General features: G+C 40.1%; 1 protein-coding gene across 1 annotated transcript in view; it reads left to right on the plus strand.

The window, feature by feature from the left end:
• Positions 1–217: 217 nt before the first annotated feature.
• Positions 218–23,727, plus strand: part of stx8 (syntaxin 8) — a 38,802-nt gene continuing 15,292 nt past the window's right edge. Inside the window, exons 1-6 of the mRNA XM_034130499.1 lie at positions 218–340; positions 1,167–1,266; positions 1,370–1,464; positions 1,731–1,841; positions 5,248–5,381; positions 6,392–6,484. Of these exons, the coding sequence (XP_033986390.1) occupies positions 324–340; positions 1,167–1,266; positions 1,370–1,464; positions 1,731–1,841; positions 5,248–5,381; positions 6,392–6,484 (550 nt within the window). The 5' untranslated portion in view covers positions 218–323. The remainder of the gene's footprint in view (positions 341–1,166; positions 1,267–1,369; positions 1,465–1,730; positions 1,842–5,247; positions 5,382–6,391; positions 6,485–23,727) is intronic.

Genomic DNA, 23,727 nt, shown 5'->3' on the forward strand with positions numbered 1-23,727 from the left:
TTATTTGTTCTCTTTTAAACTGCAAGAAAAAGGTTTAATGTGAAATGTAGGATACTTAAGTTTAGTCCATGTAAAGTAAACATCAACCAACATGAGCAAAAGTAATTCATATTCAAGTAAATAATACTTAAGATTGGTAACTTAATATTTATGTGTTCAAATCTAAATGTCAATATCCTTTATGTTGTTTTTCCCCCGACTCAAATGTCCCTCGCAAGGTGCCGTTGTGACGTCACACCCAAACAAGAGACATTTCGCTGGTGATTACTGTCTGATGCTTCAAACTAACTGGACTTTAATCTTTTTACCTTACCCCGATCATAATGTCTCAGGATCCGTGGTAAGTAATGTGTTCACAGTCTCAAATCAACCTAACTTCCCAACATTACGTGACTGACGCTCAGAAGTTAGCTACTCTTTCTTCATCCTGCTAGCTAAAGTAGCAGCATTAGCTAGCTCTTGTAAATATTATGACTTGCAAGCCATACAAAAATGATCACTTTATGGATTGAACATTTTTGAATGGCGGTACTGGATCAGGTAATGGATTTGCATGCTTTTGTGTGTAACATACTTATATTTACCATTCAGATTGAGTAACGATGGCAGAATCGAAAGAGGAAAAGGAAATGCTAAAAATGTCACATGATTGAATGTAACTGAAGCTTTGTCTTATTCTCTCGAGTTTTCCCAACTGTACTGAACTTGAATCACACAAACACGTAACAGTACAACACATTAGTGCTGTATACAATTATTATTGTGCAGATCAAACTGTTAAGACTGTCAGTCAGGTAATTTTGCTAAATAACATTTAAGTCCAGCATCAAACACGACCAAATAGTTACACTAAGCTTCTGGCAACCTTACCTGAACACTAAAAGTATGAACTACATAGCCAGACTAGCAAGTCTTTACTGCATTTGAATATATTCTTTAAATACTTGTAGGTTGCACAACATTGGGATACATTACAAACAAAATACAAAACAGAACAACATACACTTCACATACCAGTGATTGACTTTGTTCTGTTCACTATCATAATAACCACTTAGGGGGTCTTGCTATGTTGTTCCTTAGTTTATTTGTGGCCAGCCACTGTCATGTGTCAGTAATTAAAGATCAATTAACATGAAATCTATATTCCATTAATTGATCTATAGGTTACAGAATTATGATGCCACGTGTCGCCTGGCACAGGAAGTAGCAGAAAACCTTCATGAACGAAACAGGCAACAGAGAACAGGGGGGAACCCTGCAAAGGTAAGGTGTTACCTTCACAAAAGAAAGTGGCAGGTTACATTTCTCCTAACATCGTCAAGTGTCTCTAGTAGTCAGTTGCTGTTAATGTTGTTTGCCTTTTCAGATCAACATGACACTACGGGCGTCTCTGCAGAAGCTCAAACAGAATATTTCCCAGCTCAAAGAGGGTTTGTTGCGAGCATCATCAGCTCGTCGTTTGTATCCTTTCTTCGGATAACGTTCCAAGCAGAGGAAGTCATGAGATTGAGATTACATTTTGGGCTGGAGGGTTTTCTTTGCTTGCAGTAGCATTTATCCTCCTGTAGAGGGAATTAGAGTGCTTTGAAAAGGAATGCCCTTACTACAAAAGCAGTCGAAAGGTTATATTTGTTTATCCTTTAATTACAAACAGACTCAAATAAAAGTGCATCCTTACCCTCAGAGTGATATTGACCTTATGCATGACCTTAACATGGCTTCAACAGAATGCAGCCAGAAGCTGATAGGAGGCAGAACCTTATTGATGACCTGCTAACCAGAGAGAAGCAGCTCAATGCCACTTTCAGAGGAGACGTCACAGAGCCTGAATCTTCAAGGTATTTAACATCCAAGCAATATCTTTTCATTTCTAATGACAGGAAAAGTTCATAAAGTTCATAAAGTTTGCAAATGTCATTATGCATTCTCTGCTAGAATGGGGGTGACACAAAAACTTAATTTTGACAATTAAACCACTAGATCCAAATGTCAAGGATTTGGGTGAATCTTCTTGATATGTATAATAAATGAAGTAAATCACTTAAATTAGTAGTAGTTTGTTTGTCCCTGTTCTTATGGGACCTGCAGCTGTGCATGAAGGGTGTTTTCTCAATACTAAGCCATGCTGCTGCCTCAATAGTCCATCCTCTGCTTGTCTTCAGTGGCGATTTTCTTAGATGGTTTTTGTAAGCTTAGAATGAGCCCTTCATATCTATATATATATAAAGAGGGTCCTATTCCAGGGAGACTGACATGCTCTACTGCTGTGTTTAAGCAGAATTATAGATCGTACACACTAAACACTAGCTTTTAATGTTACGTGAGAGCCATTGTAGCTCTCTGACGAAGGGGAGGGTTGAGTTGAGGAGTATTTAGTTCCTGCTCCTTTAAGTACTTAAAGAAAAGTGTTGAAGATTTTTCCTCCCTCCCTCTTTGACTGTCACTGTCAGTCATTGTCAGAAGAGCGAAACCAAGCATCATCCCATGATGTCTCAGGGGGTATTTTACTCAGAACATGCCGTCTTTCGTTTTGTGATTTTCCTCTCTGAGATAAAAAAAAAAGAAGTAATATCTGGGGCTGGTTGTCCAATTAAAAATAATGAATCCTCATTCTCTTGTCTATGTCCTTGACCAGAGAGGTCATAGGCTCTGTTCTCTGCTTTGATGATACGTCACTGGTCACTAACTTTCTGTGAAAGCCTTTTTACATCCGGTATGACCCATGTGCTCTGACCTCTCCCTGTGCTATCACACGGAAGGAAGTCTGTCTGTCTGCCATTTTGACAAGGCGATCAACTTCCTGGCTAATTCTTTTTCATTAAGAGACTTGCTCGCTTTGCACTGCTGATCACACATTTGGCACCTCCTGAAATGGACACACACGCATACACACACAAAATCATATGAATGTGTGGTGTGTGGTTGTCTTGATGAACGAGAATAGAAGTAGCGAGTTTACACAAACTCTCCAGTGAGCATTCATTCCAGTATTAATCTAACCTTTATTTATCCAGGTTGTATCCCATTGAGATCATTGATCTCTTTTTCAAGGGAGACCTGCTCAATGGAGCTTTTCAAACAGATAGATACACAGCTTATATCTTCTTCATCATGTGATGTCATGTCAATGTGACAGCTTTGCAAACCATAGGCACTGATTTCTTTGTGTGATGTTTGACCTAGTCTGGTCCAGGTGATATTTGTTTGGACAGGAAGAGGAAATGGTGTCATGTTGTCAACTACCTCCAGTGTTTCATTAATTATTTACATTGTATAGTCTCAGCATTTATATTAAAGTTCCTGTGCGGTACAGTATGCCTACTTACTTTGTGCGGGGAGTTTTTAGGAGTCATAAATGTCGTATAATGAAACCAAGCATCACTGCTTCATCAGATCAGTAGAACCAGATTAGAAAACCACTTTTATTGATGCTTCTCTCTGATAACTTTCACAAGCTTTGGTTTTAAGATTGATCTACTTAGTGGTGCTTTGCACACGCTTTTATCTTTTACAGACCACACACCCAATTACATAAAAGGCTCTGAAAAATAAATTCTCAAATGAAATGTGCTAATAAATTAGCTTGGCACACTGTAATCATGTGGTCTTATAGTTTTAAGTTTGCTCAGTGGGACCAAACTTTAATAGTGATTTGTGGTGGGTAGTTTGGATTTGTGGGTAGGAACCGTTCCCACTGTGTGGTCTCTGAGGACAGAATGACGGTGGGGGTGGATTGGCCATGCTTGGATAATCTAAGCCGCTCTTTTTTTGTGAGAACTTTGGGTAAAAGAAAAAGGGATAAAGGTTACAGAGGAGACTTTAATTTATCCATAAGACAATACTTTCTAAGCATCTCCATTTCAGAGAAGAAGGACATGGCGCCTACCTTTGAAGGCTCAGTTCACCTTGTCACCCCTCAGACCCACCTCTCCACCTTCATTCACTAACCTTTCTTTTGTATTTGATTGCACGGGAAATAGTTGTAATTAGTTAAATCTCCCCTGTCCAAGTCATTCAGTCAGGACCTGGGCGCTCAGGCCCTGATGGCGGCAGGCTAGTACTTTGTTGCTGCCAAGAGATGTGCCCGACTGATTTTGGCGCTCCCCACTGACTGTTTAATTGGATTTTCACACACCGGGCAATTTTGTGGAGGAAGTGAAGGGCTGGCAAACAGTTTAATAGTAATCAGACATGTCAGAGAGATTGGACCAAATGCCTTGTCTTCCCTTCTCTTCTAATGGTATCAGCTTCAGTTAGCTAGCCTTGCGAATGGTCTAAAGATGCTTTACCGACCACTTCAAAAAGTAACTTGAATTAGTCATCAAGCTGAGAGATGAATGAGTTACGGTGTGTAGCTTTGTGTATTGCTCAGGCAAAGGAGAGTTCAACCAAAATAACTTTGGAATTTGAAAGTTCTTGGGTTTAACTATACCTGGGAAAAACTAAATTGTGTAAGCCGGACATCATAACTACATCAAAATAAATAGTAAGCACAGTTTTTTGCATTAGTCATCGATATGGCTACATGTGACTCAGGTCACTTTTACTTGTCCTGACCAGCATATGACTTGCTCACAGCAGACATGGTTAAATCCAGACTCACACAGAGATTCTGAACCCATCACCGCAAACTGAAACACAGCTTTAAGCTATCAGCAGAGGAATCGCTTTTTAACCACAGAGCGTTGTTTAGCACATCATAGTACAATACAGAGAGCTGTCTGGTCTGTCACATCGTCAGAGTGTAAACCTCCTCAGCAGTCCACAGTCCTGTGACAGATAAACACATGCTGTTTACGAAATGCACAAGCTAACCTGGTATTCTTCAATGAAAAGACTTAAATACCAAATAACTCAACACTTTTTTCTGAGAACTAAATGGTTTTGATGTTGTCTTAAAAATGTTAAGTACAGTATTGAAAAGGGAACATGCCTTGTACAGATGTGTTTGCTGTAAGAGTTGTACATATCTGCATTGTACTCCTATCCCAAACAAGCATATAACTGTTTACTTATATAGCCAAAAGTCACTGATGCATGGAATGATGATTGTCAGCCAAAAAGGACTTTTGCCATCTACACTCAGTTCTAGTGAACTATTGGGGGATTGGTCTTTGTTACTTTCACAGCTGCTGCTCTGCTTTTTGGTGGGAAAAGTGTCTCCAAAACAAAGTTTTCTTTAACTCGAAGAACTGCTGTGAAACATTTTGGAAACAAAGCATTGTTATAATAATGTTTTTACAGGTCGACGTTGATGGGCATGGGGTCAGGAACGAGTGGAGGTGGTGCGGCCAACCCCTGGCTGATCAACGAGTCAGAGGACACCAGAGGGCTGACCTTTGGCGAAATCAAACAGCAGCAACAACAAGTCATTGAAGGTAATTACACATAATTGAGTTTTTGAATTAGTGTAATGAGTTTCTAAGCGCTTTTCTACCTTAGCGTAATATAAAGTTAATAATTTACCAAATTCCTTTTCCATTAACAACAAGCAGATCAGGATAGCGGAACCAAAAACACTTAATATCAAGTCTGAAATCTAACTAACCCTAATCTGTAGGGACCCTCTGTAGGCTATACTGGTGTGTGCTAACATATAAAGATGATGACGAAAGTTTACATCTAGAAAACATTCCTCAAAGTCTCTGACATGATTTGATGACTTAGACAATCGTTCACCTTACTCCAAGTGAGACTTCATTGCTAAGTCTCCATTACGGCTCTGGTTATTGTCAATTTTGGGATCACAGATTCCCCTTTAGACAGTGAAACCAAACCACATGGAGGTTTCCATGTGGCTTCCCTGTGGGATTTCTGGTGCGGTTGGGTAATGGTGAGCGCCTGAACCTGTGGTAATAAAAAAAATCCTGTGGTACAGAGTGTGTCAAACTTGGAAACCTACAAAGACCAAAACTTTTCTTTTCTTTTCTTTTCCTTTTTCTTTTCTTTTCTTTGTTCCTTTCTTTCTTTTCTTCTTTTCTTATATTTTCTTTCGGCTTTAGTGTTTTTTCTCTGCACCTTGGTCTGCCGCAGTTATAATAACATGAGTATGGTTGAGTGGGGTAAAGTACTGAATGACTCACATGTGGCACTGTGAGCGGAGCTGGACCCCAGCAGCCTGTCATTCCAATTTCACAAATAGTTGGCTCATTATATTACAAGTACAGTATACTCTAATTGCTCCCGTCTTACAATTTGCTTTTCAAATGGCGACTGCAGTGTTACTTTATTGTTTGTAGTACCATTCTGGTGCAAATCACATTAATTGTATTGTTTACAATAAACGTTTTCTCTGTATGGTTGTCTGGCATTGCTTAATCTCAGTGCTTTAACTGTAAGTTTTCCTATTTTATCTGGTATAAAATTAAACTTTCCTCTCTCTACACAGTCCAGGATGCAGGCTTGGATGCACTCGCAGCTGTCATCAGCCGGCAGAAGATAATGGGCCAGGAGATCGGCAATGAGCTGGAAGAACAGAATGGTAAAGTTGAATTTGCATGTGTTTCTGTACATATTCGTCAAAAGAAACATTCCAGACACATTACACACTGCTGTGCGAAAGCAACCAGACATAGTTGTTCTGCAATGGAACGTCTTGCCTCATGTAAACTGTTGGACAGTGATACTCCCTCACGCCACCGCAACACGGACATAGCACACCCACACCCTCACACTACCATTGTCGGGAAGACTGACCTCAAATTCAGGTCAAGGGCTTCTTCACCAGATTATCCTTTGTCTTGCATACATAAATAATCTTTATTCTGCTTAAATGCATTGAAAAACATGCAAGAGTTTTGTGGAATCAGATCTGCTCAGAGATAATGGTGCTTTGGAGTTATTTCAGTTATTTCATCAGTCCCTAAATAGCTTCCCTCACAAGTATATATTGCCATAAAGAACAGAGGGCATTGCCCCAGACTGCTTTATTCTCAGACAGGCGGTACTTGAGACATAAGACTTTGGGACGATCATCTGTCAACCGGACAACAATTAGATCCTTTAATGCATCGCTCTCACAAGACTATTAATTGCCATAGTTTTATATTGAATTTCGAGCGCTATCTCTAACGTCTACACTCACAGCAAACCAAACAAGTGCATTAGTCTGTCAGTTTGTTTTTCTCACAATCAGGAAAAGACAATGTACAATTCAGACACTGCAGGTCAATTAAAGGGAGAGTTAGTGAGTGTCACTGTAGAAAGGGGACTGGTGTCTTTGTCACAGACAGTTAGGAAGGCACTCTAGACTTAATATTTATTTCTCAATGGCTACCCAACCTAGACCTAATATACTGTCTCAGGGTTTTAGTTGTTGGCGAGCTATGCTGCTTTTCTGAGATGTACAATTAGCGGAAAAACAAGGGGATAACGCCTCAATCTCGACATGGGGCTTTTAGGACATTGTTGGAGCCTAACGTCAAGTTCAATTAATGAATTTTAAGGTATTAATTTGTGGCAATCTCAGAGAAGATCCCTGATGGGCTGTTCATGTGCATTTGTCTCCCACACATTAAGTACAGACAGTTATTGTCTGTTTCTACAACATTGACGGTCTTGTAGTTGGGAAAAGAAGGCGTTGTACTACCCTGCAATATCCTGTCTGAGCAGTTGTTCCCAAACAGGTTGTATAACAAAGTGATCTCGACATGGAAACAAACGACCTTGCCTTCTGCTGAGAAGGAATGGCAGATGTTTGCTTGACACCAATGGGAGAATGGAAGAGAAAGAAAGGAAAGCTGATTGTTTTAGCCCTCTTTCCTGTGACCATGTTGAACTGGAGATGGATCATTGCTCTAATGCTCCGACTGGCGTGTTTTTCTTCTCGTTCTTTCAGCTTGAAGTCAGTGTTTCCAATAATATGAATGTGAACGGGTGATGGGAGAGTTGTAACTGAGAATTCCACCAGTTCCACCGCAAGAAAGAGAAAGCAAATTCATTTTGCCGTGGAAACAATGGCCTGTCCATACGCTCATCTTTAGATTCTACATGACAATTCATTTTGAAACTCAATTATGTGTTTCGGTAATGACCCCACACCATTTGTTGGTATTGTAATAAGCTCTATGGGGGTAAATCAAAACTATAGGAATGTGTACAATCTTAACATAACACATTTTCATCATATTTGGTTAACATTTAGGAAAGCATATCTTGGTATTATGATATAACACTTGGATATAGACTTCCCTTTTTTATTACTCGATATATTCATGGCGCATGCTGTGTAACTTGTCCCTGTGTACATAAAGACAGATGATAAAGTGTGGATGTAGAATTTCTTCTCAAACCAATCCAAGCCACTCCCGGTCTCTCCACAATTTACGACCTTAGCTCCGGGTTCATAAGGCCTCCTGACAACAGGCAATACTTCACAGAGCTGTGTCCTTCCACAGCTTTTCTTTACCTCCCTGTGTTTCTTTCCTTTCGTGGGACCTTTGCTGACCCTCCATCTCTCATCTCATTCCCTGTTTTCCTTTGTGTCTTTTAACAGTCCAGATATTTTTCCGTCTCTTCTGTATCCTCTCATCCTAAATTATGGGAGATGTCCTTGTTCCTTAGTGTTCCACAGGATGGAGAAAATGGAATATATCAAATATCTAGTTGAAGAACTAGTGTATAATGGGACTGCTTGTGTTCTCTTAGCCTGATTGAGGGTTTGTGATTGTGGGCTCTTTTGAGTTTTGATAAAGCATAGTAACACAGTCTACAATATGTTCATGTATTTATTTCTGAATGCTGCCCATATGTACAGTTGTAAAGACTTAGGGGTGAGTTTTTCTTTTTAGTTAGTGTTGAACTTTTTCACCTTCAGTCTTGTGTGTGTTTTTTGAGCTCTAGATATTTGAGTCACTATGGCAATTTGCAAATCACTCAATATAAGAAAATTGCATTCCTGCTTGGCATAGCAAGTTATTGTGTAAGTACTGTTGCTATGACAGTTGTATTTATTACAAAATAATATATGGTATGATATAACCAAAGTATGTTTATGAAGAGGCTGTTGTTACTTTTCCGTTGTAGGCTATGCCCTCACTTCAGCTCTCTTCGGTAGTTAATCCAGTATGTGAGGAATGTAGCTTTTGTATTCTTTAGTTTTATATCCCTGTTATTAAAGCATTAACTATGCTCTGATTCAAACTATGGTTAAAGTGTGGCTTCTCCTAGTACTGTTTTTCCAAATATGAGACATTAAGTCTCAGCAAATTAATGTGGACTGCAAATAAAAAACTGAAAAGACAGTTATTCTTGTACTCAAATTAGTTTTTATTATTATTGCATGAGACAGCTTTGTTGGTGCTGCGTTTCTTACTATAATAATAATATTATGTCAAAATCGACAATGTAAAAAGTAAGTAATGTTTTCAGAGAGGCAAGGAAAATGGATATAAGTTATAAAGCAGGCGAATGGCAAGGCTCCTCGTTGATCTTGACAGTTGGCGCGTAACCTTGGCGTCCGACTGTCTTTCTGTCTTGTAGGGTTCCTTTTCCCCCTGATCACTGTACTGTGGCAGTGTTTTCCTATAAATAGATTAAGCTCTTTGTAGTTTGGCTCCTCAAGTCTAGCTCACGACCCAAGTGCAGTGAAGGTTGCAGTCATTTCCTTTTTCGGGAAACAAATCCGGCTGAGGTCAGCAAGGAAGATGACCCTTTTCAGAGGTTTAGAGATGAACCCAAAGCCCCCAGTTACTCCCCTCTCACTCTCAACTGGATCAAAATGCACTGAATATAAAAAAGAGTGAGCAGACCGATTACCTCAATGTCAGTCTGCTTTATAGCTCATAACATTAATCCATTGCATACTGAACATTTTCCCATCTTACTAGCCAGTCATAACAAAAAGAGAAATTAAATCATGATTGTTAGTGTGGTAAAGTTAGTTAAACGATGAGCTGTCATCACGTTTTTTCATTTTCTAACATGATGTTACTGAATAGTAATGGTATATTTTCATTTCCAAATTAAATGTTGCAGAAAATAGTCCGGCACATACCAACGGGAATGGCTTGCATCAGCAGTAGTCTGCCTTCCCGCCGAGGAAGATCAACATTAATTTCACTTTATTGGTGTTGATATTTCTCATATTGTGGCCTGGACAATGACTCACTCCGTGTCAATGTCTTGTACTTCTGTCTCTACAGACAGTGGCTAGCTTGGGAAAATGGCGGTACGAGTTTGAGGCTGTCTCAGATTTTAAGGGGCTTCGTTTAAATTTGTTTTGACTGGTGGTGAGATACTGCAGCTATGACATATGCCATGTACTGTTAAAACTCTTGTCTACAGTAGAAATGATTAAAAACCATATGATGTAATAGAGACTCAATAATACACGCAAACTAAATCCTCTTTCAGGTGTGGACTAATCAAATGAATGCATGAATGATGCGTTTATCTATTTTCAACCAACTCCTAACATGTCTGAAGTTCAACAGGAGTCTAACTTTTTCTTTTGGTAAAAGTGTGTGCCAACCACTTACCGTAAGAAACAGAATAGGCCTCGCTCCAATGATGGACTTCTTGCTAATAATTAGATCACTGATTTGATTTTGCGTAAGCAGAGCATGTATAGGCCCAAGCTGGACAGCACTAATGACTTCCAAATAAACAGTAGAGTGAGAGGAGAGGGGCACTTACTGCTGCAGCTCAGTGACATCAGCATCTACCCCACAGAACACAGCCCTGTGCTTGCTTCTGCTTTTAGAAACTGCTCGGTGAGCAAATAAACCATACTAATGATGGCACTGGGCAAAAAGTCAGTGTGGTTAGACTTGTAGATTGATTTATTGTTTGTTTGATTTGCTCCGTTTGAAAATGAGGCAAGTAGTAGTGAGTAGTGTTTTCCAGACGGCATGGAAATGCAGAGTCATGATGTGATATTCAAAAGAGTGTTGTCACCAGAGGAATGGCAAGTTTGCAATGAGCCGCGAAAGAGGGCATCGTTTTGTGTGACCACCAGATTGGCTGACTGGTGTTTGACTTTGGAAATAATCCAGAACTGTCCGTACATGATGGAGGGATTACACACCCACGCTGTGATATTATTTGTTCACATTTTTCATGCCAACTACACTGCTCTCAAGATACCTCTGTGAACTGAGAATAACCTGTATGCAGGGCTGCAACTAATGATTACATCCATTATTGTGTTTTCTTTCTCAATGCAATTTCTTTTTCATTAATTCAGTCATTTATTCTTAAAATACCAAATAAAAGTGACAAAAGTCCCACATTTCAATAACCTATTTTGTGTGTCAAAAAACAAAAAGAATCCAAATAGGAGGAATGAAAGATCTCATCTTTCAAATACATATAAATATATAAATGAATTGTATTTTTAGAACCTTGGGATGTTTCCAAATAGAAAAGCATTTCGATTTTAGACAATGATATAAAGTTGTGTTTTAACCAGATTATTCAATATTTACTCAACCTTACTCCAGAACAATGGTTCTATAGATTAAACTGTTCTTTATTTAAACTTTTAAAGAGATTATTCTGTTTTAGAGAGTTTAAGATTCTGAAAAGACATTGATGACAGTGAATGAGTGATGGAATGACAACTAAAAGGCCAAATGAAGATTGTCCTGGCACCTCAAGTCCCCAGGCCAAGCCTCCTGTGCCCAGCTTCCTAACCAGGATACGATCAATCACGAGCCCTTTTGCCCTTGTTTCTCTATCTATCCATCCCAGCATCCATCTCTGTCTGAGGCCTGTTGGTGTCACACTGATAGAGTTGTGAAGAAGAGGGGCCCAATGACATGAGGGACTTGGGTCGCATCAACCACAAGCCTGTGATGAATATTCCAGTTTAGGCACAGCAGGGAAATTAACATTTCTGGTAGCTAAAGAAACACAACTTGAGACATTTCATCAATCACACCTTCTTTTGTTTCCCTCACTGGATTCATGCCCCATTTTAACAGTCAGAAAGCATGGGATTTGGCTTTTTAATAGTGTTTTTTGGCCCCTGGTTGTTCTTACGTGTCTTTTCTGTCCGAAAAGTTTGATTCTTATGTTATTTTATTGGCTTTAATTGTATTGAATTGAAAGTCTTTGTTGAAATGAAAAAGATCCACACGTAAAAATGTGTCTGAATGTTTTCTTATGTGGGTTTTCCAACAGTAGCTTGTTTTCAAATACACACTCACTTTTGTTATTTACTGACCATGCAGAGAAATCAATCATACCTTCTTGATTATGAAAGGCAGAATAAGTAGGATTTTTGTTAAAAACAATATTTAAACATACAAAAAATATCCCTCTTAATCATCACGGATGACCAACTAGAAGAGTGTGGACATGTCTGTATCTACAGTGACCGTGCCCTCAACCTGAATTTTCTTATTTGTATTGTTGTTATTAATAATAGATGGCAGTATGTACGAGGCTTTTGCTTTAAGAGGTTTCCCTCCTTCACGCTCTACAAGCTGCAAGCTTTGTCGTCAAATCCTGGCTTTGATTTCTCTCGATCCATCTGGAACAAATGTGTGCTGGTGGTGACAGTCATTAGCAGGAAAGACCCCACATTAAAAGCTGGTGGCAGAAATTCTCAGACTTCAGAAAGACACAACTTATGTGTGGCAGTAGTAAAAAAAGAGCGATGGTTTAAATACCGGTAAAAACGTTCAGCGCTGATTTGGCATCAGTTTGAGAATGGGGCCGTTTAACCGTCTTCATTGTTAGTTTTGTGCCCAACTTCTGTATTAACACTTTTGATGCAGAGCGTCCTCATATTTTAACCTTAAGCTAAAGTATAGACTTTTTTAGCTGTGTATTACAACAGAACACTTTTAATATGTGTTGTGTAATGCCCAACATATAAGGGATTCAATTAAGGTGCATTGAACACATACAGAAGGTTTTAAAATATGGTTGATTGCATCACATTTGACACTAATGCAACAAGGTTTATCACAATTTCTGTGACTTATATCTGGACGTTTCTCTGTTCTGTTGTGTAAGGGATATCCTAGCACATTAAAACCTATCCACCTCACAGCTCTATGGATCAAATGATTCTTACTCTGCACCTTTGTGGAACCTGATGTTTCTTTTGGGGGATTTTAACTTGAAATGGTAATTGAGAATTCTCTCATTTGAGTCTATTAAACTCAAGTATCGTCTGTTTAGCAAATGATAGCTGTGAGATTGAATAAAGCTTCAGCTTGGAGAATGTGTGGTGTGGCAGAAAAGGGCAAGGCGGAATAGGAGATTCACTTACGGTCATACCTTCTTTCTTTCTGACCTGAGCACACACATATACACACCACACACATATACACACCACAGTTATACCATATTTGTAATGAAGACAGGCACTTAGAGCAGCCCAATACACGGTATGATGCAGGAATGAGGTGTGGTCGGTCCTGCTCAGCTCATCTACAGAGCCGGATCACATCCAGATGTCCACCAACAGGCCCGTGTAGAGACTGGGCGAGGCCGTTTTCCCCCTCCATTCCCTACTCCATCCATCCTTCACAACACGCATAGCCACCAAGCTGGCAGGCCCAAGCTTTTTCACAAACTATCAATTGTGCATTAGCCCTGAAAAAAACACAAGAGAAAGTATATTTAGGGAGGTATGAGTTAACCAGTTCTTTCCCACCATAATCTTTTGAGCAGGGGATGACACACCACTTGGAGACAAACACTTATTGGGCTTTGTGTGTTCTTTAAAGGGTTTGGTTTCACTACCATTTGTTAATGGTAATCCGTCTTTTTAATACCATCTTAGTGGACATTAGTGGGGTTTAGCTGGCATAATGAGTTTTACTGTAATGCTAATGCTGTGACAATATATTCTGCAATCTATTCTATTACTATTAATGTTTTAACCATCCACACATCAACTATTGGATGTCCTTTTTGAATACTTAACTTACAATTACCAACAGCTGTTTATATTTATTTCTGAGTGCCTGCTCTTTTTGTTATGTTTAAAGTCTGACTTGTCTTGCCAATACCAGGTTTGACTTGACTTTTACTTGGCTTCCATCAGCTTCCATCACTTCCAACCACACAAAGATGCTACATTTTATTTTAATAAGCTACTTTTACTTACACTTTCATTCTCTTTTCAACTTGCAATATGTAAATCATACTTTTATTGGAGACACGCAACCAGTTATTGTTGTTAATTGGTTGTTTATTTATTTTAGGCATTTAAAGACATAAAAAAGCCAGTTCTGTCATGTAACGCAGACCAGCAATATATTTATGAACCGGCATTAACATAAACTGGTTTTGGAGTCATGAAACATACAACAAAACACAAGTTTGTATTTGACTTAAGGAATGTTAAACTCTTTGATGAATTGTATATCATTATGTAATTGTTAGTAATGTCCTTTTCGGAATCGCTTTGAAAATCCTACAGTATAACTGCAAAAGAGATATAGGATAAGACCTCTGCAATTGATCATCACTGTGGGACACTTAGGCTGGAGCCACACGAGAACGGTAACGGTCGTATCCGCTACAGTTCTCTATCATATAGACGGTTCGGCCACACGAGGCCGACAGGGAAACGCAGATAACGATAACGATAACGGGTCCCAAGGTGGGTAGATCTGCGGACGAAACACTCTGGGGGGCCAAACGGCTCCGTGTCTACGCCCTATACGATCATTTTCTGATAACGATGACGCAATAGCCCCGCCTCTCCCCACCTCTCCTGCTCACCCCCGTGTCACCCGCGTCATTGCTGATGTGTTTTCGCCAACAACAACAACAGTTTTCCGAGTGTTTCGAGCCAGGTGCCTATTGCGTGTGGATGGAATACTTTTTTGATAACGATTTCGGTTCGTTACCGTTCCCGTGTGGCTCCAGCCAATCAGTGGTAAATACATCAATGATATGAAGTATCAGCCATTGGATATTACAATAGTCAGCATTACCTCACTGGATTACCTGCTCAAAAGGAGGATGTTATGATTTGACAGAATTGTGTTTGCACAGCCAAGGAGAATTGCCTAGTGCGTGTGGTATGTGTACAATTTAACGGCAAACTGATGTTGATACTTTGCTGTAATTTTTCCCAGGAGAGCTTTCGTGGGCAGATTGTCCAGTGGAAGCACATTAGCCGTATGTGTTGGTGGTATTGGTGGTTGGGAACCTCTGCAATTTCAGCTGCCAGTTCCTTTGGCTCTGGGCAAAGGATTCCCTGCCATTAAATGGTACCTCAGACTGACTCAGGCTTGGCCCGGCAGGTTCCTGTTGGCTAAGGCGAGTGACAGAGGGAACAAATCTCCTCCTCTGTTTATTTAATTGCTAACCGCTCCGGTTTGGAGGCCACGTTCAAAGGGCCGCCGAGCGGAGGGCTGCCTCGCGTTCCCGCAGCCCCGGGGTAGCATGGGTCATCCCACATAATGAGTGGAAGGACTTACTTTACCCAGTCTGCCTCAACCGAAAACCAGCACGTGGTTCCCATTTAAGCACAAGGGGGAAGATTGCACCTTCATTTGCTGGGCATTTTTATGTGTTTATGTGTGTGTCCCAGTGCACATATATACATCTGTTCTTGAGCACTAATAGTGTATGTGTGTGTTTGAGAGTGTAAGTGCCTTGTCTGAGTGTGACATCATTGTGTTTGAGTCTACACCACATGTCCAGCACATGTTGTCAGGTTGTGACTGGCACACAAGCCATATTTATATCTGCATGAGGGGCTCAGAGGCCACTGGCCAGCCTCAAATGGGATGGAGTTCCAGGTAGAAGTCAGTGCAGGACCACACACACACACACACACACACACACACACACACACACACACACACACACACACACACACACACACACACACACACACACACACACACACACACACACACAGAGGCAGGGTGGGCTAATCTTACGGATGCCCTGTGCAAAGACGGTGAATCCCGGGAGACAGAGAGTGAGGGGGCGAATAGGAAGGAGGGTGATGGAGAAAAACAAAAAATATAGAGACTTGGCTCGAGGCATTATTAAAAGCATTTTGAAAAAGGGTGAGCTAGGATATAAAGAGATTATGTCATTCTCAAGGAACATAAAGTTTTATCGATATTGCAAAGAAAATAATGGAAGAAAGCAATACCATTTAGACATTTTTAGGAGGAGGATTTTTAAAGAAGGTGGAATTATAATAACATTTTCCATAGAGCCCCTTTCAAAACCCCCAGTAACACTTTTAAAAAGTGGGAGGAGAAATTCTCCACTCAACAGCTTGTGCTTTTTGGGTTTACCAACATACATTCTTTTGCTTATGTTTTTTTCCCCACAATAAACCTATACAGTTTTTAAGAGATTTTTTTTTTTATTTCTGCGAAGACTGCAGTTGTTTGTATTTATTCTTCTTCTGCCCTTTTGTACTAACATATTTCCACAAGTTTACTGTAGAAATAACATGTGTATTGTTCATTTGACAGGTGTTTTACTGGAGGAAATGTGTGTGATCACTATCACCTCACCTTCAAAGTGATACTGTGTATATCCGTCCCATCAGAAACTGTTACAAGTCTTTGAACAAATGTGTCACTGATATGTTTCCGTTTATAGACCAAAACCTTGAAGTGGGGAATGTTTCATGCCCCATCCATTTGATCTGTTATCCGAAAACCCAGCATGTGTGTTATCAGACACAATCTGCAGGCTAGACTAAGGGTGATAACCCCCCCATATAAAAAAAAAACAGTTTCAAAACCTATGTTTGACTCACAATTTAAATAAGAGGCCCTTTATATATTTTTATTATTGGTATTTGTGTGTAAACGGTTGACGTCCATTTTATGTGTAATGTGAATGCACATATCTGTGCTGCCCTAAAAAAAAAAGGCTTTTGATCTGTTATCTAATCATTCTCATCTGTTTTACTTTTGGCTTAAAACCAGCCTCCCATTTGGTTTCCAAGCTGCTATTGTTAAACATTTGATACAGGCTGAACATGTGGGCATAGAGCTGCACTTTCCAGACTAAAGAGGATACACATACACGTTTACACAATATCCAACATTGTTCAGAATTCTTACCGACCATTCTTGTTTTTCTTTATACATATTTAGGTTGTCTCTCAATATTAAATCATATTGTTTATGGTTAAGGTAACAATTTTTCTTAAATCTTAAATAGTAAAATGCAAAAAATGTGTCTGAGGTCAGTTGTGTAAGAAATAAATAAAATACAGTGCAAATACATAAAAAAGCTCTGCAATTGATAATTGATTATACCTTATAGAGTTAGTTTATCATGATAAGAAACATCTCAACAAAAGTGGTTACTGTTGCTTAAGCATTTTAAACATTCTCTTCCTTTAACTATTGATTATATAGTAAACGAATATCAAGGGTCACCTGCCCCTCATGCAGCCCACACATGAACCCACTAGTGGGCAGTAGAGGCAACAGTGGGGGCACACCAGCTATGGAGCTCACTTTCTGTGTTTACACCTCCCTACTGGAGTGATTCACGGCTGTGTGCTTTCTCCTCCATGGGATGGATGTGTTATGGTTGGTGGAATGATCCAATTTTAGGGCAGATGAGGAGGGATTCACAGGATCTCACACAGGATTTGTTAATTAGTTTAATTCCTCCGAGGAGTTTTTTTCTTCTCCAGTAATCAGCACCTCCTCCTTTTCACCTCCTGGAGGAGCTTTGTAATTACAAGACAGCTGTAGGTGCAGCTGTTTAAATGGCTGAAGCTTGTGGTGCGCTGTCAGACTTTATAGCAACGACAGTGCGGCAATGAGACATGTACTCTGGTGTTGGTGGTAATTCATAGGTCTTGTGTGTGAGAGAGCTACGAGGACTACACTTACACGTGCGCATGCTTGTGGTTTTACTCCGTAGCTGACTGTCTGTGCATCCATGTTTTTTTCAACAGTCAGTGTAGCTCACAGGGGAGCATGTGGTCTTGTTGCTTCATGTTTTAGCTGTTAGCTATATGCCCCTGCATCGCTCCTGTCCAAAAGCTATGTGGGAGGCTGTTTCCTCTCAGGATGGGAAGTTGTTTCAGCCGCACTGTTGGCCAAACATTTATTCTGGCCTCTATGAGTATAGAGCGCAATTACCTTAAATCCATCGCAGTACTCACCAACACTTTCAGCAACGATGTGCCCCCTTCTATGCCAAGTGTTACCACCTCTGTCAGTTCCAGATTCAAAAGTGTTTAATTGGCATCAGTAGGTCTAGATCTGGTTGTATCTGTAATTTAAAGCCCTTAGCAGTTATATCCTGCATTTATATTTACAATGTTTTGTCTCTTTGTCATTCTGTCATCATGTGGGCATGTTGTTTTAACAGGGGAAGCAGGATTGGTTAACCCCTGTCCTGCACCTGTTGTACTCTAAGGACTCACCTTACACAGCTGTGAGAGAAGGTCACTGGCCAGTGGATTGCTAACATCTGGCCAGGATGTGAAAAAGGTCCCGCCACAGAATCTGTGTATGGTGCACCTGACTTTGCACCCCGTTTACATCATCACCAAAATGTGCACTTCCTGCAATTTCCCACCACTCTATTTTTCTTTTTACACATTTCTTCTTCTTTACCCCCTCGAAAGAGGCATTTTAAACTTGTATCACAGGCTTCTGTCAACTGCAAATGTTACAATCTCTTTACACCTATTTGAAACTACAATGACACTTTAATTTCACTTAACATGCTGTTTTTATCACTTTCTTCTAGCTACTGATATACTTCCTTCTCAGAAGTAGAATCACTTATTGGGACCTTGAACCTCAGATCCATATTTAAAGATCTTTTTATATTACGCTAATGCACCGTGCATGATACTAAGTAAAGTCCACTGACAGCCACAAACCAAAACTTGATCCTGCCTTATCTGAGACTTTTCCAGGCTGAACAACGACTCTGTTTTATGTTCCGCACCTCCTCTAATCTTCAGCAGATAAATAACAGCTGGCTCTGAACACTCTTTTCCACAATAAAACACCTCTGTCAGAGGTGATATGGCTCTGTGTTTCTTCCTGCTCCTGTTCTCCCTCCAAATAGCGCTGTGGGTTAACACAGTGAAGATGACTCCTCTTCAGTCTGGGCGGCAAATGTTTGTCGGAAGCCTGTCACATCCGGGAAGTGTGTGGGTGTGCAAGTGTGTGCCCCCTTCCTCTTTTTGCATGCCTGTTGTGGTGTGCTTGTCTGTATGATGTTCATAGATCAGTGTGGATACACGTGTGTTTGTGTCAGCGTCTGAGCATGGGAGCATATGTGTCTCCATGCGTGTGAGTGCATTATGAGCGAAACGTCTGGCATGAAGATCAAAGTCTTCTCCATAACTCCTCAGTCAGTCAGTCGGTCGGCCAGCCGATGAATTGCCAGGAAGCTCCACTCACCGCCGGGTTTATCGAGTTATTAGAGTCAGATTATTTCAATTAAAACACAGTTGTTTAGTTAATGGGAATTTCCCGGTCTGTTTCTCTCTGTCTCTTCCTTCCCTAGTAATAGATAGATAATTAATAGATAACTTGTATTTAGTGTTATTGGAAAACACACTCGGATGCTATAGAAATGGATATAGCAGGTATAGGTTACAATGTGCAAATAATTATCACCAAAGAAAGTCATATGTATTATTTTGGCTTAAGGCCATACTACTTCCAACACTGCTTTGTAGACAGTGGGAGAAAAAAATGTTGAAATTGAAATGTTTTCCATTCTAATTTATTTTACACAATTATATACGTTACCTTGTACTTAATCAAAATCATGCAACCCCTAAATAACCCTCAATTGTCTTATATGTTAGTTGTCTGAATGTGTAATAGATGTGGAATCTACTGGTTAACTTAAGAAAGTTCCTGGTAAAATATGTAGTTTTTTCTACTAGAATTCACTAAAGTCACTCAGATGAATGTACAGCGTTTTGGTGTTTTTGTCTAGAATGCAACACAGCAACCAGATGGTACAGAAGATAAACTGGACACTTTGCCAGATTCCAGGAGATAGTTCACTGATATTGTGTCCAACCATATGAATCTAATCCAATCAAATGTATTTCATTTATTTTTTTCTATCAATCCCTAGCCTCTCAGTATGTCCCCCCCCTCCTGGGTGTCCCTGCTAATGAAGTGTGATAGTAGTGATGAAGTGCAACAGCGGCTGGTTTTGGGGTCCTCTGCCAGTGACAGGGTGGTCCCTGCCTCACGCTGCTGCTGCTGGCACCCTCATGCTCATCATGCACACATTGTTCGGTGGAACCTGGCCATAAGGAGGGTGATGGGGGGGGAAAGCCTGGTAATTATCAGACTTTTCCTCAGTGATGCTGGCCTTTGCACTGTTTTCTGCGTATGTAAATCTTTGTTTTCCTTAATACTAAAATGACAGAGTTAATAATGCGTGTATTTATAAATTCATGTCCATTGTATTCACGATCATATGATGCCTGACCGTATATGATGAGGGATACTGGTACATTTGGCAGCCATACACAGAAATAGTTGCATTCATTCTGAAAAGCTTGTAAAGTGGTTAAAATGGTCCTCATTGCTCTTACTTATTTCCTGTCTTATTTCCATTCTTTTGTATTCAGTCATCTGTGGATGACTATGGGTTTGATCTTAATTGTTTGCGAGATTCTATTGATGGTTTCCAGCTGTCTTGAACAGCAATTGTTCATAATTGCTGAAAACCTAATAGATCCAACACATGGCGGAAGGTCCTAATGACACCTCTTATTTTGCTGACAAAGTCGTTGTTTTTCAAGAAGAAAGCATGACTCACTTGTTTTTAGTTTATATGCACAGTGCTGAGCATTTTCGGTGTTTGCAGATTTACTATCCAAGTTTTAAAAAGCTTGACTCGTATTGTAATCATGCAAAGCTCCCCAGAATAGGCCCAGATTTCCTCTGTTCAAGGCTAAATTAAAGCATTCTGTGTAATCCCAGTGATGCAATGTAGTATCATAGGAAGGGCAACTGTAGCAAGGAAGACATTTAGAAACATATTTAATAAATGAATGAACAAAAAACATAAATATTTTCCAATGATGCCTTTGTTGCTACTCAACAATGCTGACTATTAGAAGTGCAAAGTGATAGTGATAGCATCATGTCAGGCTATCCACACAACATGCCATACCAACATGCTGAAACATGCTTAAAATAGCAATAGCAAGACGAAGGTTCCGGGACATTTTAAATCCAAATCTGTCAAGGTATAGACAGATTGGGATGTATGCCGTACAATAACATATGTATCTGCAAACAAACCAAATGGTCTGTACGTGCTAAAGCTAAGGTTTCCTTTCTCAATTTATGTGCTTTTTCTTTGAAGTGTGTTCTTCAAATGGAAGTTCAACTTTGAGGAATTCATTCATCAGTTGGTCATCCTTGTTGCTGTCCATCATGTTAGGTGATGGTTCTTGGGGTAAGCGTAGCAGGGTTAGCGAGGTGAAGCTGAACGTCGACACACAGCCGGTTTCAGTTTCAAATTGGCACACAAATGGTTAAGATTAAGGCTAGAAATGTGGAGACCACATATGTAATGGTGGTCACATTGGTGGTCACTGCTGTTATTTTTATATATACTTTTTTCATTTGGAAGCCAAGTTTAAGTCCTCATATCAGGACTGTTTGGAAGAAAGTTGATTCTGTTTTCCCAATGTTGCTCTGTTTTCAAGTTCATCATATTATATATTTACATTCATACCATTGTCATTGAGAATACCTGATTTTTTTATTGAGAGCGATAAAGCTCTGGTGCAACATCGCCAACACTGTTTGAATTAAACATTTAGAGGTGATTCCAGTAGGCTAAAGGTTTTCCTACTGGATTTGTTACATTTATTCCAAGGTTGACGGAAATAGTTCCGATACAAAGTTATTTTTGATAGAGCCTGCTGTCCCACAAAATGAATAAACAATGTGCTGGACATTGGCAAGTGTGGAAGTTGCATAAACTGCATAAAGCAAGACGTTTATCATCACTCAGCTATCCACTACCTATAACAGAGAAAATGTATAATGATGCAATAAGGTTCTCTTACCCCCCAAAGTGTTGACTGGGGGAGCCTGTCAGTCCGTTTGGAGGGACTCAGAGATTCATTGAGGCCAGGGGGGCGCGATAATATCCAGCAGTGAGACTAATCTCACATATGGCCCGGTACTTCAGAAGGCCAGATGTTGGAAGGGTGAGTTGTGTGCATGGTGATGCCCTCACAAACCCCACCAACATATTCATACACATTCTTTCAGAAGACACAAAAAGAGGTTAGATCAGGGGTGTCCAAACTACGGCCCGGGGGCCAAATGCGCCCCGCGGGCCATTTTGAATCGGCCCTCAACAAATTCAAAAAGTATAATGGAGTACTGTATGGCCCTCAAATTAAACTTGTGCTTGTCTTGTATTGTACTTCTTACATATAGATAAAAACAGATATTACACATCTAAGTTGATAAGAAAAAAGCCCATAACTTATTTTCATAACAAGATTGAAATAAACCCTTCCTATTTCCTCTTATGATAAGCAATCTGAAGCTTCTTTTGTAAGGAATGAGCTGCTAACCAGGGGCGTCGCCTGGACCTGAAAACATTCGGGGCTTAGCCCACAGTGGCGGCGGCACTACAGTGGCATTTTTCACTGCAACACTCCCCACACGCACACACACAGTACACCCGTGACTGTTACAATGAAGGCTCGATAATCAGCTCACGGCATATAGGCAGGGGTAAAGTGGTATTTTTTATGAGTGGGGGGCTCACCTCCTCTAGGGGGGTCCGGGGGGATGCTCCCCCGGGAAGATTTTTTTTTAAATATTGAAGTTATATGCATCAATCTGGAGAGAAGAGATCTATGGATACCTCTCTCAACACCCATATGAAGCAGAACTGTAAACAGATGTACTTTTTCTTTATGGATATTTTACTAATCACTCCCCTTTTAAACTCTATTCTTGTTTTACTGCCATATAGTATTTCATAACTGTTTTTCCTTTATTCTCTTTTTTTTTTTCTAACTATAATGATCATATGAAGGTGTGCCGCGGAAATAATCTTTTGAATAATTTGTGACCAAACCGTTTGAGACCCACTGAGATAACTTAGACTAAAGTTATGTATCTAAACACTCAGAGAGTCCTTTAGCTCAGGGGTTCCCAACCCCCGGTCCGCGGACCGGTACCGGGCCGCGGAGGTGTTACTGCCGGGCCGCGAAATAGCTGTGAGTTTATCGTTTTTTATTATAAATAAATTATTATTTATAAATTATAAATATATAAAAATATTTTATCATAATATTTTTTTCAAACAGTGTTTAATTTTCGCACCTATGCCACCAGTCATTATTTCATCCAGTAGCTAGTTAATCTTTCACCAGAAAACCGTTGAAAATGGCTTTTATGATGTTCCGAGGGATTCGGCGGCTCAGCCTAAGGTCTCAGCCTCTTGTGCGCACGAGCATGTTACCGGTGCGCCAAGTAGGAAGAGGAGCGAACAGGAGACAACCGTTTGATTGCAGACTGTTATGTTTATGTGGGGAAATGGTGGTGCATACATTATTTGAGATATATTTCAAACTCGGACTTCATTTTAAGGACATGTCGGCCAGGGGTGTAGAGCTATTTGTTTAAGCACCGGATTGGACTCGGTAAAGAGCTGTGCCTTTTTACGCACCGCCTTCGCTGTGTTTAACTTAATCAGAACAGTTTAAGAGTGACTGCAGGCTGCTACGTGTTAACCACACACACATCGAACTGCCCGATTACTCCCCCTTTTATTAGTTTTATGAAGGAG

The sequence above is a fragment of the Trematomus bernacchii genome, unplaced genomic scaffold, assembly GCF_902827165.1.
Source record: "Trematomus bernacchii unplaced genomic scaffold, fTreBer1.1, whole genome shotgun sequence".
Taxonomy (NCBI): Eukaryota; Metazoa; Chordata; class Actinopteri; order Perciformes; family Nototheniidae; genus Trematomus; species Trematomus bernacchii.